This window comes from Myotis davidii, unplaced genomic scaffold (assembly GCF_000327345.1).
Source record: "Myotis davidii unplaced genomic scaffold, ASM32734v1 scaffold13, whole genome shotgun sequence".
Taxonomy (NCBI): Eukaryota; Metazoa; Chordata; class Mammalia; order Chiroptera; family Vespertilionidae; genus Myotis; species Myotis davidii.
Window position 1 is genome coordinate 3,027,536 of NW_006286243.1, and position 18,394 is coordinate 3,045,929.

The following is an 18,394-nucleotide window of genomic DNA, read 5'->3' on the forward strand; positions in this document are numbered from 1 at the left end:
GGAAAATTTTTGTTTTCAAACCACTTACAGATTGTTTTCTTCAAGTATTTTTATATTCATTGTTACCTCTGGGAACTCCTTTGCCCACAAAGCCCATTTATTTAACCACTATTTCTGACTTAAGTGTTTAGGTCACAGAATGAACCCACAAATTAAAAATGAGGAGGGGGGTGTAGGTAAAGTAGGAAAACCAAAAGACTTTAAATTTATCCTTCAGAGGCAGCTGGTCAATGTTTCCCTCTCATCGATGTTTCTAACTCTCTTTTCCCTCTCCCTTTCTCTCTGTAAAAAATCAATAAAATATATTAAAAAAATAAAAAAAGAATAAACTCTGTGTTTTGTGTACTCACAATGGTAAACCTACTTTTGCCCCACCCTGTATACTTATTTCATTAAAATAATAGAAGATCCCATGCATTTTTTTTAACCTAATGTATATTTAAAGACATGGGCACATGTTAACAATGCATTAGCCTCTCACATAGCTGCAAGGTATTCCATTGGAGGGCCCTCCCAGTAGTTAACCCAACTCTATGGGGTGGAGAATTGGGCATAACCTCACTTCCAACCAAGAACCTCAACTTCTTCATCTTTAAAATGGGGTCATAGTGCCCATGCTGCAATGTGTGTGTACAGTACATCCAGGCCCCCGTAAATGCTTCTTTCCTTTGCCCTTTCTGGCCACTGGTTCCTTTCATGTAGGAAAATGAATGCCCCCAAAATAACTCCATCCCACTTCCCCACCCCAGGATCTCGGTGGCAGGCACTCAGGGCAGCAGCCCACATGGCACTCCCCTGAGGCTGAGCCCGGCTGGGCCACTGCTGACACCGCAGAGCTGGGGCGCTCCTCCCGTCTGGGCAGGCGTTTCCTGCTCCGAGCACCGGGAATGTGGCGATCAGCCGGTGTCTGGTGAGTGTCTGCACCACTTGTCGGGCTGGACGTGGGGACACATGGACCCCGCAATTGTTCACATCTGCGGCCCCCACCCCTGAATGAATTGGAATGTGTGAGGTTTTCTTCACAGTGGATGTCAAGCGCTGGCCACGCCAGGCATGTCATACTGTAAGCCTTGCGTCTATTTCTTCTCTGAACCCAACTAAATAAAACATCATGTTTCCCCTGCTTGGTTGAGACCTGTAAACCAGATGTAATTGTGCCTGCCATGGGCCCAACTCATCACCCAGAACTGGATAAAGCGGGAGGGGGCTGCACAGCCCTCTGGGAGGTTTGATTTTGAGCAGTCAGTTGTCATTGGAGCTGATAGAGGCTGGTTTGGTTTTGCTTTTGTTTCCAGGGGAGAATAGAAATAATTATACAACTACTAAGAGCAAATAAATATTGTGGGCTTATCATGCGTGGCTGTCTTAGGCCTTCTGCTATAAGCGTCCTGTGAATTATCTCCCATGAGGCAGGTGGTAGGTCAGTACCCATTTTGTAGATGAGGAAACTGAGGCACTTGGCTGCTAAGAGACAGGGGTGGCATTTGCACCCAGGCAGTGACTCAGGCCGTGGCCGCTCTTGTGACAGGGTCCAGCGGGTGTTTATGGAAAGATCCACCCCTCTGTCCCCTATATCGAGCCCGGCAGTGGGTGCTAGGTTAGGAAAGGGCTGGGCTGTTTGCTCGGAATCATCTTCTGCATGTCCTTTCCTGCCTGCCTAGTGAGCCGCTGACATTTCTCAGCTTGGAGAACAAGATAGGAAAGATGCAAAATCAGAGAAAAGGAGTGCTTCCGCTCCTGGGAGCCCCGAAAGGTGGAAAATTCAGGGGGGCTGTAGCGGTACTGGTAGGGACCCATGACTGGTCCGGCTCCTGGGGCAGGTGCAGCCTGGGGGCATGGAGCACTGGTGGAAATGAGAGCTGGGATAAGAAGTCTGAGCACAGGAAAGGCCCACCCGTGACCTTAGATCAGTGGTTCTCAACCTTCTTAATGCCCGACCCTTTAACACAGTTCCTCGTGTTGTGGTGACCCCCAATTTCATTGTTAAAAATTGAACATAATGAAAGCATAGTGATTAATCACAAAAACAATATGTAATTATATATGTGTTTTCCGGTGGTCTTAGGCGACCCCTGTGAGAGGGTCGTTTGACCCCCAAAGGGGTTGCGACCCACAGGTTGAGAAATGCTGCCTTAGCTCAAAATCAGTGCCAGGCCAGAGCTGATGTGGAATTACAGTTTGTTAAGCTCTTGTCGCAGGTGTGAGGTGATAGGGGTTTGCATATGGCCCTGCTGTCTGAATGGGGGTTTTCATTTTTTAAAGGCCAGCAAAATAGCACACGCAAGGTGTACAAACAGGACGCAATCACATGGGGTTGTGAGCAGCCTGGGGATTAGCCACAGAAAATCGGGGCCCTCGTGAGGTGACCCACTGGTTTCCTGCCCGGGTCAGTTCTCTCCCCGGGGGGGTCACTCACCCAACAAACATGCAGCTAACATGATCCTCAGTGACGTCAAAATTAAGAGGTAAATCGAATTCCACAAGCATCTCTCATTACCTAGCACCGTATACAATTTTTTTTTAAAAAAATCACAATAGTTAACAGACATTTCTGATGTATCCACTATATGGGACTGCTGAACAGGAGAAGGCAGTGGGAGGAGGCAATCAGTGTGTGTACACGTATTGGAGCCACCCCAGGACGCATCGGTTCTTATCAGTAGGTCTGTGACTGGTATCGGGGGGATGGAAAGGGGACCCGTGCTCCCAGTGTCCTCCATTCCATTCGGGCAAAGTAACCCAGGGGGACCCTCCCACTGCCACAGGTAGCTGGTGAGTCGGGCAGAATGCCTTTGCCTAAGTCTGCCCACCATCCTGCTCACATGGACTGCTTCCCCTTTAAGTTCCTGCATCCTCAGAGCACCCACTGGGACATGGGGATGGCGGGAGCAGTTCCGGACCCGAGCTTCCACTGAAGCCTGGGCCTGCCACATCGGGGTGTACAGGTAGCTGTTACTGTCACCCCCACCAAAGGCGGCCCGTCTTCGCCGCCTGTAACCGCAACACGAATGCGGATCAGCAGTCCACACTGGTTGTGAATGCGCACTTCCTGGGAAATGATGACCAAAGAGCTGGCCCCGTGTGTGTGAAGGGAAGCAGATGTGCAGCTGTCCCCCTGAAACCATGCTGGAGAGGGCCACTCAGCTGGTCAGACAGACAGCGTTGTGTCAGGTTACCAGGCAACTGTAGGCAACAAATACTTGTGAGTCTGGGAGGAAGGGGTGAGCACATCAGACTTTTCCTAAACATCCTCATCACTTTCCATCATAAGAGCCCATCCCCATGTGCTCTCGTATCCTGATCATCTCACTTGGCCTGAGTCTTGTATTGCTCTCCATGTGGCAAGTGCTCTGGAGCCAGGCTGCCCAAGTCCTAGCTAGTGTGTGACCATCGGTAATTTATACCTCCCGAGCCTCCATTTGCTCTTCTCTAAAGTGGGAACAAAAACCTGGCCACCATGGCTCAGTGGTTGAGTGTTGACCGATGAACCAGGAGGTCACGGTTCAATTCCCAGTCACAAGAATAAACTCTGTCTTTCGCGTACTCACAATGGTAACCCTACTGGGCACCCGCCCCCCCCTTTCTTCCTCCTCTGGGTCAGCTCTGTAAGTTGCCCCCATCTTGTCACTGTAACTGTTCCCTAAAAAGCTCTCTTGGTGGAGGCTCCAGCTACTGACGGGCCCTTCTTGCTGTGGCCGAGTTCAGTGCCCTTTGAGGCGTCTCCTTGTTTTTGCACACACAGGAGGTTTGGCTTATTAAGGCAGTCACCACCCAGCCATGGAAGGTTCTCACATCTTCCATGTAAACCTGTAACGCTCTTGTGATTTCTCATGTTCTGGAGGGACCCTGAGGGCATTATGCTAAGTGAACTGAGCCAGAGAAGGACAGATGCTGTATAATGTTACGCATACTGTATGTGGAATCTAAAAAACCCAAACTCATAGAAACGGAATAGATTGATGGTTTCCAGGGCCTGGGGGAGTGGTTGGTCAAAGGGTCCAGACTTCCAGCGATATAGTGAGTAAGTTCCAGGCATCTAATGTGCAGCATGGTGACTAGTTAACAATATACTGTCATATACTTGAAAGTTGCTAAGACAGTAAGTACATCTTAAATGTTCTCCCCACAAAAAGGAAGTGGTGATTATGTGAGGTGATGGAGGTGTTAACTAACCCAGCTGTGGGAGTCATTTGCAATATATAAGTGCATCAGATGATCACACTGTACAGCTTAAGTACACACAATGTTATATGTCAATTTATATCTTAATAAAGCTGTGTGTGTGTGTGTGTGGGGGGGAGATTCCTCATGTTCTGTTTTCAGAACAGCTTCATTGGAGTGTGATTCAGATATCTCCCAGTTCGCCCATTCAAGGTACACGATGCAGGGGCTTCGGGTATATCCACAGAGTTATGTGTCCGTCAGCACAATATTAGAACATTTCCACTACTCCCTCAATGCCCCCATCATACCCCCAAAACCCAGGAGGGGACTAACCTACTTTCTGCCTATAGATCCGTCTGTTCTGGGTATTTTATTTATTTTTATTATTTTTTAATCCTCACCCGAGGATATTTTTCCATTGATTTTTAGAGCGCGTGGAAGAGAGAGGGAAAGACAGAGAGAAATCGATGCTGGCTTCTTCCCTGACCAGGGCCCTTGACCGGAATCGAAGCCGGGACACTTCGGTCCTCAGGCTGGCGCCCTATCCACTGAGCCAAACCGGCTAGGGCTGTTCTGATATTTTATAGAAACAGAATCAACCATACAGCATGTGGCCTTCTGTGTCTGGCTCTTCACTTGGCACACAGGGAGCGTCCAAGTCGTAACAGGTGTCAGAACTTCATTCCTTTGAAGGCTGGAGAATCTGTTATGTGAATATACCCCATTTTGTTTGTCCACTTGTCAGTTGACAGTCTTAGGGGTTGTTCTTTATTTTTTTTAACCTGTTGTTACGAATTTTTAGAGAGAGAGAAGGGAGAGGGAGAAATATCAATGAAAGAGAATCATCTATCTGCTGCCTTCTGCATGCCCCCTCCTGGGGATTGAGGCCGCAACCAGAGCTAGTGCCGTGATGGGGAATCGAACTGGTGACCTCTTGCTGCAGGGGATACCTGCTGAAACAACTGAGCCACACTGGCTGGGCCTCTGTACGTTCTTTTTGATGCACTAAGTCCCGGTCCTCTGCCTGCGATGCCTTTCCATTCCCAACCATTTTTTGAGGGGAAGAGGCATTTGTATCGTTTCTCTCTCAGCCCGAAATTACTTCCTGGTTTGCTTGTGAAGGCAACACCTGCTCAGACATTGCGTTCTGAATCCCATAATAAAATTAGGGGTTGGTCTTAAACACACACACAAAACAGTCTACAAGACCTGCCAGAAGAAATGATTCAGACTGTAGTTTCTTTTTTCTTCTATGTAATTATTTAGGCTCCGACAATTCGCTCAGTTTAGGTGAGTGCTCCCCCGGCTGAGGATAAAGTTTTCCCTCAGGAGGAAGAATGTTATGAGCGAAGAACAAAAATACGTTAGAATTTTGGCAGAGGAGCACACCAGGCGAGGATGCTTTCTTACCAGGATCCAGTGGCACTTAATGAGGTTGCCCTCATTTTACCCTTTCCTGCTGGAGGCACCTTTCCTCCCAGGCCCGGTGCGTCGCCCATGGAGCTGCTGCCAGTTAGGTCCCGGTGGAACTAAGTTCGCCAATGTCTCTGAAGGTTTGTCAGTGGGTTTCAGGGTCTCTGGTGTTGCGTGTAGGATGCGGTCAGAGGGAATAGGCGGGATGCGGTGGGGTCGAGGGCAGGCCCAGGAGCTGGGATGAATTGTTCAGCTTTGAGTCTAGCGTGCCAGGTGGTGAGCCTCGGGAGTGCGGTGCGGAGTGATTTTGCCGGGATCTGTGTTGTTGGGGTTTCCAGTGCTGACTCATGTGTCGCTTCCTTAAATGCCTGCCCTGAGGCATTCCTTCTGGAAATCTCTGTGGCATGGTATAGATGCCCTTCCCTCCTGACTGCTCGCTAAATTCTCTTCTGGGACGTAGGGTCCAGTTAAGAGCAGGCAAGTTAGCATGCCCTGTAGTTACATCAGGGAAGGAAAAAAAGAGTTATATACCAAACGAGGACTGTAAAAGGAACATCAAAATTTAATTGAATTTCACCTCTTGTATCTTGGAAAGTTGCTAAGAGAGCAGATCTTACAAGTTCTCATCACCAGGATAACTAATTTTGTGACTACGTGTGGCTGTTAACTAGACTTGTGGTGGTCACTTAGCAGCATGTGCAGATATCAGATCATGTTGTGCCCTTGACAGTAAGTACGTCTGAAATGTTCTCCCCACAGAAAGGAAGTGGTGATTTGTATGTTATATGTCAACTATAGCTCAATTTAAAACAAGATTTATCTCTACTGAGGGGTTCTTTGATTCTCCCAAATGTGTGTGGGAATGTGAAATAGCCTGGGCTTTCGCATGAGTAGACCTTGGTGATTCTTGGGCAGAGAACTCCCCACCTCTCAGCTCAGGTCATAGGGATGAAGCCTTCCACCCTACAAGAGGGTCAGTGTGAGAGCAACTGAGGTACCTTGTGTCCAACACCGGGACAGAGGGGGCACCTTCTAAAGCTCTTCTCCCCCAAATGGTTCTTTTTAACCTTCACTCAGACCCAGGTTTTAGGAGGAACCATTTGTAAGGAAACCGAGTCCTTTCCCACGGGATGGCGCTGCTGGCTCCCAGTGCTGGAGGGAGACCACCTCCGTCTCCCTTGAGCACCTCGGACCCCCGTGAGCATTTGAGAGAGGTTTGCTACTGTTCCGATTTAGCACAGCTTTTAATATGAAGTCCGTTCTCCTAAAGGGGGCAGGAAGACGTTTGCAGTGATTATTGGTTTACGTTTAAACCCTCGTGTGTTTGGACGGGAGCCATACACCGAACAGCCAGAAGCAGGTACTAGCAACTTAGAATACGGGATGAATGCCGCAAGTATCAAAGCAGACAATTTGCTTCCCCCACTAGCAGCTCTCTTGGCAGAAAATTTAAAAAGGAAGAAATGGCTGCATGATTTAAGAAAACATTGTGGGGTTTGATGATAATAACTTACGTTTCCATAATGCCTTCCAGCGTACGGAATGCTTTCCCATTATTATTTCATTGAATTCTCACAAGTCCCAGAGGTAGGTAAGACAATACTGTATTATGGTGAAGGAAACGCTGTCTCTACCACGTACCTACCACGTGGCTGTGTGGGTTATGTAAGCGCTCTGAGCTTACTTTCCTAAGTTTTAAATGGGAGTTTAATAATACCGTCCTCTGAGGAGTGGTGTGCAGATATAGGAGATAATGTATGAGCAGTGCCAGCTGCAGAGCAAGTGCTCAATAAGTGGCAGCTGTTGTTGCATTTAGGTTGAGGCAACACAGGTGAGGAGACAATCAATTTGCCGACGATCACACCATTAGTAACCGGCCCAACCTCAATGCAAACCTGATTCTGTCCCCAACGTTAATCCTCTCTGCAGGACACCGTAGCCAGGCTGTGGGAATCAGAGTATTCAGCATAATCCCATTCTTTTTTCTTTCTTTTTTTTTAAAAATATATTTTTATTGATTTCAGAGAGGAAGGGAGAATGAGAGAGAGAAAGAAACGTCAATGAGAGAGAATCATTGATTGGCTGCCTCCTGCATGCCCCCCACTGGGGATCGAGGCCACAACCTGGGCGTGTGCCCGTGTCCGGAATCGAACCCGGGATCCCACAGTCCACAGGCCAACGCTCAATCCACTGAGCTATACCAGCCAGGGCCAGCACAGTCCCATTCTGAGGAAGCCCTTCCTCCACTTCGCTGGGGCACTGACCTTTCCGATGTCTCCTTTTGTGTGATCCACAGAACATCATCAAGAAGGTGATTGGGCAGAAGTTTGTGTACAAGTTTGTCTCCTTCCCGGAGATCCTGAAAATGGACCCCCACGCCGTGGAGATCAGCCGGGAGAGCCTGCTGCTGCAGGACCGGGACTGCAAGGCGCCACCCGAGGGCCGCGAGGCGCACAGACACGGCCTGTCCGCCCTCAAGAGCACCAGCCGCAACGAGTACATCCACTCAGGCCTGTACTCGTCCTTCACCATTAACTCCCTGCAGAACCCACCCGAGCCCTTCAAGGCCATCAAGACGGAGAAGCTGGAGGAGCCGCCGGAGGACAGCCCTCCCGTGGAAGAAGTCAGGACTGTCATCAGGTTTGTCACCAACAAAACCGACAAGCACATCAGCAGGCCCGTGGTGTCCCTGCCCTCCACGTCCGAGGCCTTCCTGGCCTCGTCCGTCTCCGCCAAGATCTCCTCATTAATGCTGCCAAACGCCGCCAGCATTTCGTCCGCCTCGCCCTCCTCCTCTCGGTCCCCGTCCCTGTCCCCCAACTCGCCCCTCCCCTCTGAACACAGAAGCCTCTTCCTGGAGGCCGCCTGCCATGACTCGGATTCCCTGGAGCCCTTGAACCTGTCATCGGGCTCCAAGACCAGGTCTCCATCTCTCCCCCCCAAAGCCAAAAAACCCAAAGGCCTGGAGATCTCCGCGCCTCCGCTGTTGCTCTCCGGCACCGATATTGGCTCCATCGCCCTCAACAGCCCAGCCCTGCCCTCAGGATCCCTCACCCCAGCCTTCTTCACCGCACAGGTAAGAGCCGCGCCAGACTCCTCAGCAGACGGGAAGGGAAGGAAAGGCCACCAGACCACCTTCCTTCTGCCTTCAAGGGATAATCCGAGGGCCGGTGGGACAAAGTCCTGTGCGAATGTGAAGGGAAGTTACTTTCCCACCCCCAGACCAAGGTATCCACAGGAGAAAAGGCGGGAGCTGGCCTACAGGGGATGCTTGGTTGGTTTCTTGCTCTTTGTGGCCCTTAGAGCAGGTCCAGTGATGTCCTTGGGAAGGTAGAATGGGCCAAGTGACACTTGAGAAGGCATTGGGGCTTCATGAGATTTTTATGCCAGCGTCCTCTCTGGTGGGGAACTTGATAAGTAGTTGTTTGTTCTCTGTTGATGAGAAAATAGATGTAGCCCTAGCCGGTTAGCCTCAGTGCATAGAGCGTTGGCCCGCGGACTGAAGGGTCCCGGGTTCAATTCCAGTCAAAGGCACGTACCGAGGTTGCAGGCTCCTCCCTGGCCTGTGCCCTGGTCAGGGCGTGTGCAGGAGGCAAGCAATCGATGCGTTTCTCTCACATCAATGTTTCTCTCTGTCTTTCCCTCTCTCTTCCACTCTATCTAAATCAATAGAAAAATATCCTCAGGTGAGGATTAAAAAATACATATATCTATTAACTGTTGCAGCCCTTGCGATGGTCAACGTGGAGCTATGGGTCCTGTGGTCCCTTATAAGTACTAACAGTCAGGATGACAAGGGCCAGGCCAGCCCAGCATTGAGAGGAAGAGTCAGGGAGAGCAGAGCTACTGTGAGGAAGCCCAGGTCCGTGTCCGGAGGGAGAAGACAGCAGACGTGAGGAGCAGGGACGTCTGTGGCGAGAGTAACTCAAGGGAGAAGGCAGATGCTCTTTCTTGTCCCGGCAAAGCACGTGCCTGGTGTTTTCTGCTTCCTCTGGGAAACTGGGTGCGTTTTGGCTTCGGGGTCACAGACCTGGGGTGCGTTCCTGGTTGGGCCGCGTGGTGGACTGTGACTGGGCACTTGCTCTGGAGCCTGTTTGCACGTCTGAAATGTGTTACTGTGAGGACTGGATGGGAGAGCGGCGTGTAAGAGAGCTCGCTACAGCTGGCAGGTGTTGTCGTCATGGAGCTTTGTGGCGCCAGGTGGGGGACATGCTTTTGTGGGGGTGGGAGCAGGAACTCTGTCTCCTGCCTCTACTCATCGCCATGATGTCCTTGCTGGCGTGAGCAGCAGCAGCAGCAGCAGCAGCAGTAGCAGCAGCAGCATCCTATATTGGAGTTTTCTCGTGGGCCAGGCACTAACACTTCGCATGCGTTGCCTTGGCTGTTTTTTAGCCCCATGAAGTAGACACTGTTATTGCCTGGTTTTCCCAGCTGAGGTGCCTGGGGCACAGGGCTGGAGTAATTTGTCCAAGTTGCACAGCTAATAGGTGGTAGAAGTGAATTTGAACCCCGTTAGTCTGCCCCGGAATCCATGCTCCGGACACTGGTACTCACCGGGAAAACGCCCAGTTGTCCGTGATCATAACAGTTTGCACAGCATCTGCAAGCAGCTCTTTCCATTCTCCTCTCCATGGCTTCTCCCCGCCACATTGGGGGCCAGGGATTTGGTGTCAGCTCAAGCTTGTGAGCTGGTGCTAAGGAGGCTGCCCCCCTGGAGGGGATCGCTAAGGCAGCTACTGGGCAGAATTGTGCTCTTCAATCAGGCATTTTCCAACCAAGCGAGAACGGCCGAGTAAATGCCTCGGAAACAGTGGCCTGAAGTAGCTCCGAGAAGTAACGTGAGAAGCGGGGCAGGGTGGACATTCTAGAGATCCCCTCCCCTGGCCGACTTTGTGTTTACAATGTCAGGTTTAGAGAGGCCTCCAGCCAGGCCAAGGCCAACTCTGATTTCGGTATCTGCTTTCCTGAGCGCCCGTTCACTGTCTCCGAACAGACTGGGGCGGTTGCCAGCCCTGCAGTCATCTCGGAGGCAGTCGGCTCAGGCGAGCCCTGTGGTTTTGGGCCTGGACACTGAATGTAGGGGGGCTCCTCTCAGTGGGATGAGGATGGTCTGGCTGGGCTGGTGAGAGGAGGAGGGGGCCTCGACTTGAGAGGGGGCAGACGGTGGATGCAAAGCTCAGGATGGGCAGAGAGATCCTTCTAGAAATGGCCTAAAACCAGGGCAGAAAAGCATAGGAAAGCCAGATGACCTGTGTCTAGGGCAGTTGGGAGTGAACAGTCCTCAGCCAACCTGTGAGGGTTCACGCTGTGAAGTGTGAGTGAGCAGCAGGAGTCCCAGAAGTGGGGCCCGGGCTTCCCGAAGGATGGAGGCAAAGGGCCAGGTCTGAACCAGGGCAGGACGGGAGTGGAAGTGGGGCCTGGGCTGAAAGGGCCTGTGGGTGGGGTGGGGTGTGAAGAAAGCACAGCACATAGTGCTCTGAACAGGGTCAGGGGAGTCAAGGGCTGCCTTTGGGTGATGGCACATTTGAGGACCTGACATCCCCTCACCTTCCAGCAGGGTCAGCTCTGCCCCTGGTTGGGTGTATGTGGCCAAGAGTGGCTGACAGGAGGGAGAGAAAAGCAGAGCAGAGAACGGGTGGGGCTCCAGCATTGGGGGCGTCCACCCAGCTGGTTCCTTTGAGATCAGCCGGGACTGTCATGGAATTTTAGCTTAAAAAAATACCCCCCTCCCCCAATTAGTTTACATTGAATCTTATTTTGTATTGGTAGTAGGGAATGTGGTTAGACAATCATGAGCTTCTGTCTTGACAAGCTTCAGGGCTTTGAGGATTTGGGGGGAAGGGGGGCTGAGTCAGTGCAGGATTTGGATCCTGAGGACCCACCCCAGGAACTGCTGTGTGTGCCCCAGTGGACAGAGCAGCATCTGCTCTGAGGAGCCCACGTGCTGTAGAGGGCTACTGGCCGCAGCCCGGGAGGACCCATTTTCCTGGGGCAGGAGTGAGACTTCGCTTTGCTCCCGGGCTGCTCTGGGGGTCCCCTCTTCACCTGAGGGGGGCTTGGAGCCTTCCTCCCACAGGCACAGTGACGTCTCACTCCCACAGCTCAGATAGGAACTTGAGCACTTTCCCTCCCAGAAACCCTGCTCCCTTCTGTGGGCTGTGCAGCGTGACAGTTTGCTCACCTCTACGAACCTCATATAAACTTTTAACAGTTGGCCCTAGAAGAGGTGAAAGCTGTGCTGTAACAATTTCATACCCTGAAAATGAAATTCCCAAGAATTTAGTTTATTCCAAGAACTACTTACTTACTTTTATTTACTTATCATTTATATTTTACTTCTTTATTCTAAGAATAATTACCAATTATTTTCAGCTGGAAACATGGGAGGAAGAAAGGTAGGATTAGGAGGAAGGGTTAGGATTAGGAGAGTCCTGGCATGACTGGGGTCTTGTAGTTACAGTGCCCTCTGGGGACCTTATTAAACCACATACCTTGTATAAGCTTCAATTCAGATTTGAAATTTCATCTGCAAAATGATGTGCGTGAAAATCATCAGCCGACCCCCCAACACCGTTGCCTTCCTCAACACCATCGCCTCCCTCAACACCATCGCCTTCCCCAGCATCATAACCACTCTTAACACCATCACCTCCCTCAACACCATTGCCTCCCTAACACCATAACCTCCTCAACACCATCACCTCCCTTCCCATTGAAAATACTTGTGGGGCATCTGCTGGGACCTGTACGAAGTACAGTTGAGGTGACTCTTGTATATTATGAGTGTTGAAGAATCCAGATTACTAATGTAGACAGACATGATGATCCCCAAAGGCACTTTAAGCATGGACTATGGGGAACTGAAAAAGGGGAATTCAAAAGCCAGCTGGGCACCAAGGAGCTTAGCTGCCAAGGGGAATGGCTGCCAGAGTATCAAGGTCATATTGGACTGTGGCTAGAGGAGCAAGAGTGTTATCTCAGATGGCATGAGCCACAGACCGAGATGGGGAGCAGCCAGGCTGTGAAACCCTCCTGGCTCCTAGCCAGGCACCATGCAAGCCCAAGCGGTGCCAGCAGGAGCTTCTGATCCTCTGTGTCTTCTGCACCTTGTGGCGTCTGCCCCTCTTCCTTCCATTCGCCTCTTCTGTTTGCTCTCTTCATCTAACAGTGTGAAGTTGGTTCAGAATCAGAGGCCGGCACATTGCATTGCTCTTCTGGTATGCCCAGACCGCTGTTCCTCTCACATGTGTTTAAGATGGTCAGCTCAGATATGTGCAGGCACTGGGGCTTGAACTCGCCCTGAATCTGAGCGCGCATGCCCCAGGCTGTTAGCTTCAGACCTGGATTAGCAGCAACTGAGTGGAGCCAGTTGGCGGAGGACTGAAATGCTGAAACCCTCTTCCTGCATTTACTGGTGGGTGTAACAACTCTGAGCTCAAGTTATAAGGTGGGAATTGAGTAAAATGGATGTGTGTGTTTGAGGAGAGATCAGGTGTAGTACATCCTAGCCCAGCCCTGGGGGGTTTCTCATCTTATTGTCTATCTTGCCATTGTCACAGAAGCATTAAAGGGGTTCTCTCTCTCTCTCTCTCTCTCTCTCTCTCTCTCTCTCTCTGCCCAGCCTGCTGCCTTGTCACACTGACCTGAGTGAAGAGATTGTCCTTCCAGGAGCTTCCCACTGGAAGATGTCACTGGGAGTTTTGTGTGACTTGGCACGATTGTTGAAGGTTGCTTCCCCAGGCTCTGGGCTCCCTCTTTCCACCTGGGACCCCTCCCCTCCCCCTTTCCACCTGGGACCCCTCCCTCTTTCCACCTGGGACCCCTCCCCTCTCCCTTTCCACCTGGGACCTCTCCCCTCCCCCTTTCCACCTGGGACCCCTCCCTGTCTATCCCTCTTCCTTCCTCTCTGTAAAAAATCAATAAAATATATTTTTTTAACCTCCCCCTTCCCACCTGGGTCCCCTCCCCTCTCCCTTTCTACCTGGGTCCCATCTCCTCTCCCTCTTTCCACTTGGAACCTATACCCTCTCCCTTCTCCTTCATGGTTCTCCTACCTCTTCCCGCTCCTGCCCTATTCCTTTGTTTCCCTTACCACTTACTCTACCTGCCCTAGCCCCTCACGGATTCTCCATCTTGACCCCCTTTCCTTACGATGAGGACCACATTCAGTACCACACACTCTGCTATGTGATTCTGCTTCTCTTTTACAGGCTTTAAAACCACATTTCTATTTGAATTCAGGCAACTCTAGGAGTTAAAAAGGTGGTTATAAAGTGTTCCGAGGATTCAGAAACAAGAGAAGTGCCACCTCATCGAGGGGAGTGCAGGGGAGTCTCCCACAAGGTGCTGGCACTTTGATGGGCAGAGGGAGGCAGGGGTAGGAAGGAGGAGATCTGAGGGCATGACCCAGATAGAGACCCATGAATAGAGGACACTCAGGTGTGGCATGTCTGGACACCAGCTCACCAGGCTTAGCTCAGAGGTGTTAGCTGTCTAGGAAACCCACTGTTAAGTGGAAGAGCTAAGCTGGGAGGATGGAGGAAAATGAATGCTCATTGCCCTTGGGCCTTAGGGCCTCTCCCTCCCTGGCAGCCTTGGGAACTACCATTCAGAAAGGCCCGGAAGAGGAAGCATGCATCCGTCTGCAACTTCTTTCGTGAGCCTTAGTCCTCAGGCTCAGCCCTCCCTGCCTGACTCCTGGAGCCTGTGGAGAGAGGCTCTGAAAGCTCACACTGTACTTGAGATAACCCAGAGCAGGCTTCAGAAACCTTCCTCAACAGAGCAGTCGGACAGCCCCGGCCGGGTGTGGGAGGCAACCCCATTGATGTTTTTCAAATCAAAAAACATACACTTGGGTGAGGATTAAAAAAAAAAAAAGAGCAAACAAATAGTGTTTTCCTTAAGGCCACAGAGTCTTTTGGGAGATCAGAGATGGGAGGGATGGAAGTCATTTTACAATATTTATTTGCATATATTATGAAAGGCATTTCAAACATTAAGCATGAGAAACAGAGGGCTAGCTACTGTATTCTGAATAGATTTTGTAACACTTAGAAAAACGTATGTGCAAACATCTCAAATCCTGACATCGGTACACATTTTGGACTATGAAAATATATAGTCCAAAGGATTAAAAATGGATGGGTAGATTTATGGCCACAGATGAAAGATGGCTAGACTTTGTAGAAGACTCATGGTCTCTTTAGAACTTAAGAGATCGTCACTGGTGGATAAATGAGGAGGCTCTGGACATACCGGTTATTAAATGTTAATGTGGCTGGAACCTGGCTCCTGAATGACATGCAAATATCAGTTCTTAGGCCACCTGAGCCTGCGGACGGAGTCTCACAGGACTGAGAGGAGTCGAGCCGTCAAGTACCCGCCGACAAGATTGGCTTGTCTGTTGTAGAACATTAAGTACTTTTCTATATACAGTTGAATGTCTCCCAGGAAAAGGTGAAATACATTTAGTAAGTGTGTCAGGTAGACTTTTAATTAATCACCGACAGCAGTCTTTAAATGCCTGTTGCGCGTTTGCTGTGCCAGGTACACATTATCCTCCCCACTATCCTGTAGCGCAGGCATTTTTTTCCTCCTCACTTTAAAGCGTAGGAACCGGAGGTGGAGAGCGGTTGGCCTGGCTAATAAGGGGTGGTCCTGAGGCGGGAAGCCTGGCAGAACTCATGTTGAATTGTTCAGTCTTAACCGTTAGGCCAGATGGCCTGGCGCCCTCCTGACATTGCCTCGGATTAGAACAAACGGGAAGCATATCCAAACACAGGTATTTATCCCAGTGACCTGGCGGCTCATTCAATCTGTAGACGTGCTGTGGCACCAGAGACTCAAATAATTTGGTATAAATTAGTTTGCCTTCCAGCAGCTTCAGTTTGAGAACCTTTGTCTGAATCCAGTGCACTGAGCAGAGCAGAACTTGAACTTTGGTTTAAGCCAAATGCTCGAGATAATTAACAAAGCTGCTTAGGCCAGTTCTAGGAAAAAACAACACTGTAGCATCCAGCATGATGCAATCTGAGCTGCGGCTGCCTTGGCTGTGGTTCTTAACCAAAGCACCTACTGATGTCACAGTCACCCAGGGTGCAGAACCACCCTGGGCAAGGGAGTTCGCCCTCGCAAGAATCCAAGCCAGGCACTTAAACTCGGCAGATTTCTCTGCCCTCTGGCTGGCGGGCAGGCGGGACTCCTGCTGCGTGTGTGCAAGCAAATGCAGCCCTTGGCACTCTCGCGGGAAACCCAGAGTTTTGGCTTTACACCCAATCTGACAAGAAAGGATCCCCCCTCTCCCCCCTCAAGCCATTGCCAGGGAGACGAATTCTCATCAGCCCCACATCCGGAGTGGAATCTGGAAAACCCAGTTCAGAGCTTTTGAAGAAGCTGGTCAAGGGTATTTTAGCAGCAAATTCTAAAGTATTAAGGGCCATGGATAGGGAAAAGGAAGCTCGGGAGGCCCTTTCAAAAATACGTTTGTAACCCAAGTAATGGATGTCCACTACAGAAAACTACAAAAATATAGATAAGAAAAAAATAGAGCCTGAAAATGGGATCCTGTTTTGTTGTACACGAAGTCTAGTTTAATGTTTGGGCCGTGGGGGTCGGGGGTGAGGTGGGGGGTGGGCAAATTGAATTAGGACAAAAGTTGCTACAAACTTGAGTTTTCCACTAGAATGTTTAAGGGGAGGTAACTTGTCCATACCTCTCTCCTTTTAAATATTGCTAATACTATTAGCATTAAAGAAAATTACAAGTAAACAGTGCGCAGCCATGCAGAAATAAGAATTGTCAGGTTTTCCAAAGGTGGTGAGGCTTGTTTCTTGGTTCGTGGCTGGCGCACCTAGCCACCCTGCTGGAAGAAGTCAGGTGACCCCTGTATCAAAAACTGTCTCTGCTTTCTTTCTCAGACACCAAATGGATTGCTCCTGACCCCGAGTCCACTGCTCTCCAGCATACATTTCTGGAGCAGCCTTAGTCCAGTTGCTCCACTGAGCCCTGCCCGGCTGCAAGGGCCAAACACGCTGTTCCAGGTGAGTGTTTGGAAAAGAACTTATACACAATGCACGTCTAAGAGCTATGCTCCCCAATAAATCCTGCAGAGGTAGCAGTGAATTCTGCTCTGTGCTTCGTTAAAATGTTAAGTTTCCAAAGGGAGTTTCGTTAATGGGGCTGCACACAAGACAACCTTCAAAGGCAGGCATTTCCTTTGGGGCAGAAACGGAGTCCTCAGGCCCGATAGCCATAAATGGAAGGAACAATGCCTTCGTGCAGTGTTCTGGAATTTTCATTGACTAGGAAAACTGGAAACTTATTAAGGAAAAGGCAAAACTTTAAAAATTATATCTTATAAAAAATCTCATAATACTTAAAAATATTACTGTATTAGTCAGCAGTGAGATCACGTAAAATAAAAAATAGTGAACAATTTTTTTCCATGCTACAATAGAAAAGTTACCTGTATAATTCCACCAGGATACATAATCAAGTTCTCCTTGTTCCATAGTAAAAAAAAAAAAAAAAAGGAGTATGCAGGGCATTTGATTAAAACTAAGTCTTAGGGCTTTATCTTGTGAAACTCCCTGAACTAGGTAAGCACATTCATTATTCATTAACAAACTAGGATCTTGCAGTAGCATCACTTGTTATCAAGTGGAAATCACTATTCCTCTTTGAGATCCAGGCTGTTCCTCACTGACCGAGATATTACTGTTTGAATATGTGAGTGAAGAGCAGAAAGGATCCTAGGGACAGGAATGGAGCAAACTGGACAAAGTGCTAGCTCCCTCTTTACCTAATTCTAGCCTCACCTGTCTCATCCACCCTGCACCCCATACCTGCCCCTAGTGTGGCTCACCCAACGTTACTTACAGCTCTTCTGATCCTGTTGCATCTGGCACTCACCAGTTTGCACTATGATAGACTGTGGGCCCTCAGGAGGCCATAACTATACCTTGCTCACTGTGGTGTGCCACCAGCATCTAGCACATTGCTTGGCGCACAAACGATGCTCAGTAAGTATTGTTGACTGACTGAATGGATGGATGTCTAAGAATTTGTTAAGAAAGTAAGTGTTAAAAAGTTCAGGTCTCCCTGCTTTCTTGAGTGGGTCATTTTGCTTGTCAGGGTTAATAGTTACCTCCTCGGTGCAAGGAGCTGTACATAGTGGGATTTAGGATGTTCTTTGAGGAAAAGTGGAGCTAGGGTGGTTTTGATTGCTATCTCACTTCTCTGGTTTCCTAGTCGGGAGGAGGTAGAGTGTCACGATGTCACCGTATCCCTGGAGTAATAAGGTTTCTCTTCCTGGCCCTTCTTCCCGTTACATTAAATTGAGCTATGGTTTTGCGAACAGGTTGATTCATAGCCATTTCACCTCAGGCAGGGAAACAAACTAGAAAAAGCAAGCAAACAGCAGTGAGCAAATGTAGTTTCAGTAAGTTTAGATGAGCAACTTGATGGAAAGCTAAGACCTTGCTTCCTGCAAGCAGTTGGAGCAGCAGTGTCTCGGGTCAGAGCTCTGGAGTAAAGCAGAAAGGAACTGCGTGGTCTGTGTGCAGTGCCCTCCATGGCAGCATGGGCTGCAATACTATTCTAACCTGAGACTCCGATGTAGGGCCTCTGTGGGACTCAGTAGATGTCTGTGAGTAAGGAATAGACCAGCCATGGGCAAACTACGGCCTGTGGGCCGGATCCGGCCCTTTTGACAGCTCCTCCTTCTGAGTCTAGTTTAAGAACCCATTGTGGCCCTTGAGTCAAAAAGTTTGCCCACCCCTGGAATAGACTCTCACTTCCCTCCTTACTGGAAAGTCTG

At 49.7% G+C, this 18,394-nt stretch overlaps 1 protein-coding gene across 2 annotated transcripts in view; it reads left to right on the top strand.

The window, feature by feature from the left end:
• The window catches only part of ELK3 (ELK3, ETS-domain protein (SRF accessory protein 2)), a 63,880-nt gene that overhangs the window by 38,816 nt on the left and 6,670 nt on the right, over nucleotides 1–18,394 (top strand). The window contains exons 3-4 of one of the 2 annotated variants that reach the window (XM_006757625.2): nucleotides 7,874–8,653; nucleotides 16,494–16,616. In XM_006757625.2, coding sequence (XP_006757688.1) covers nucleotides 7,874–8,653; nucleotides 16,494–16,616 — 903 coding nt within the window. The remainder of the gene's footprint in view (nucleotides 1–7,873; nucleotides 8,654–16,493; nucleotides 16,617–18,394) is intronic. The other variant, XM_015559989.1, reaches the window with a different exon arrangement.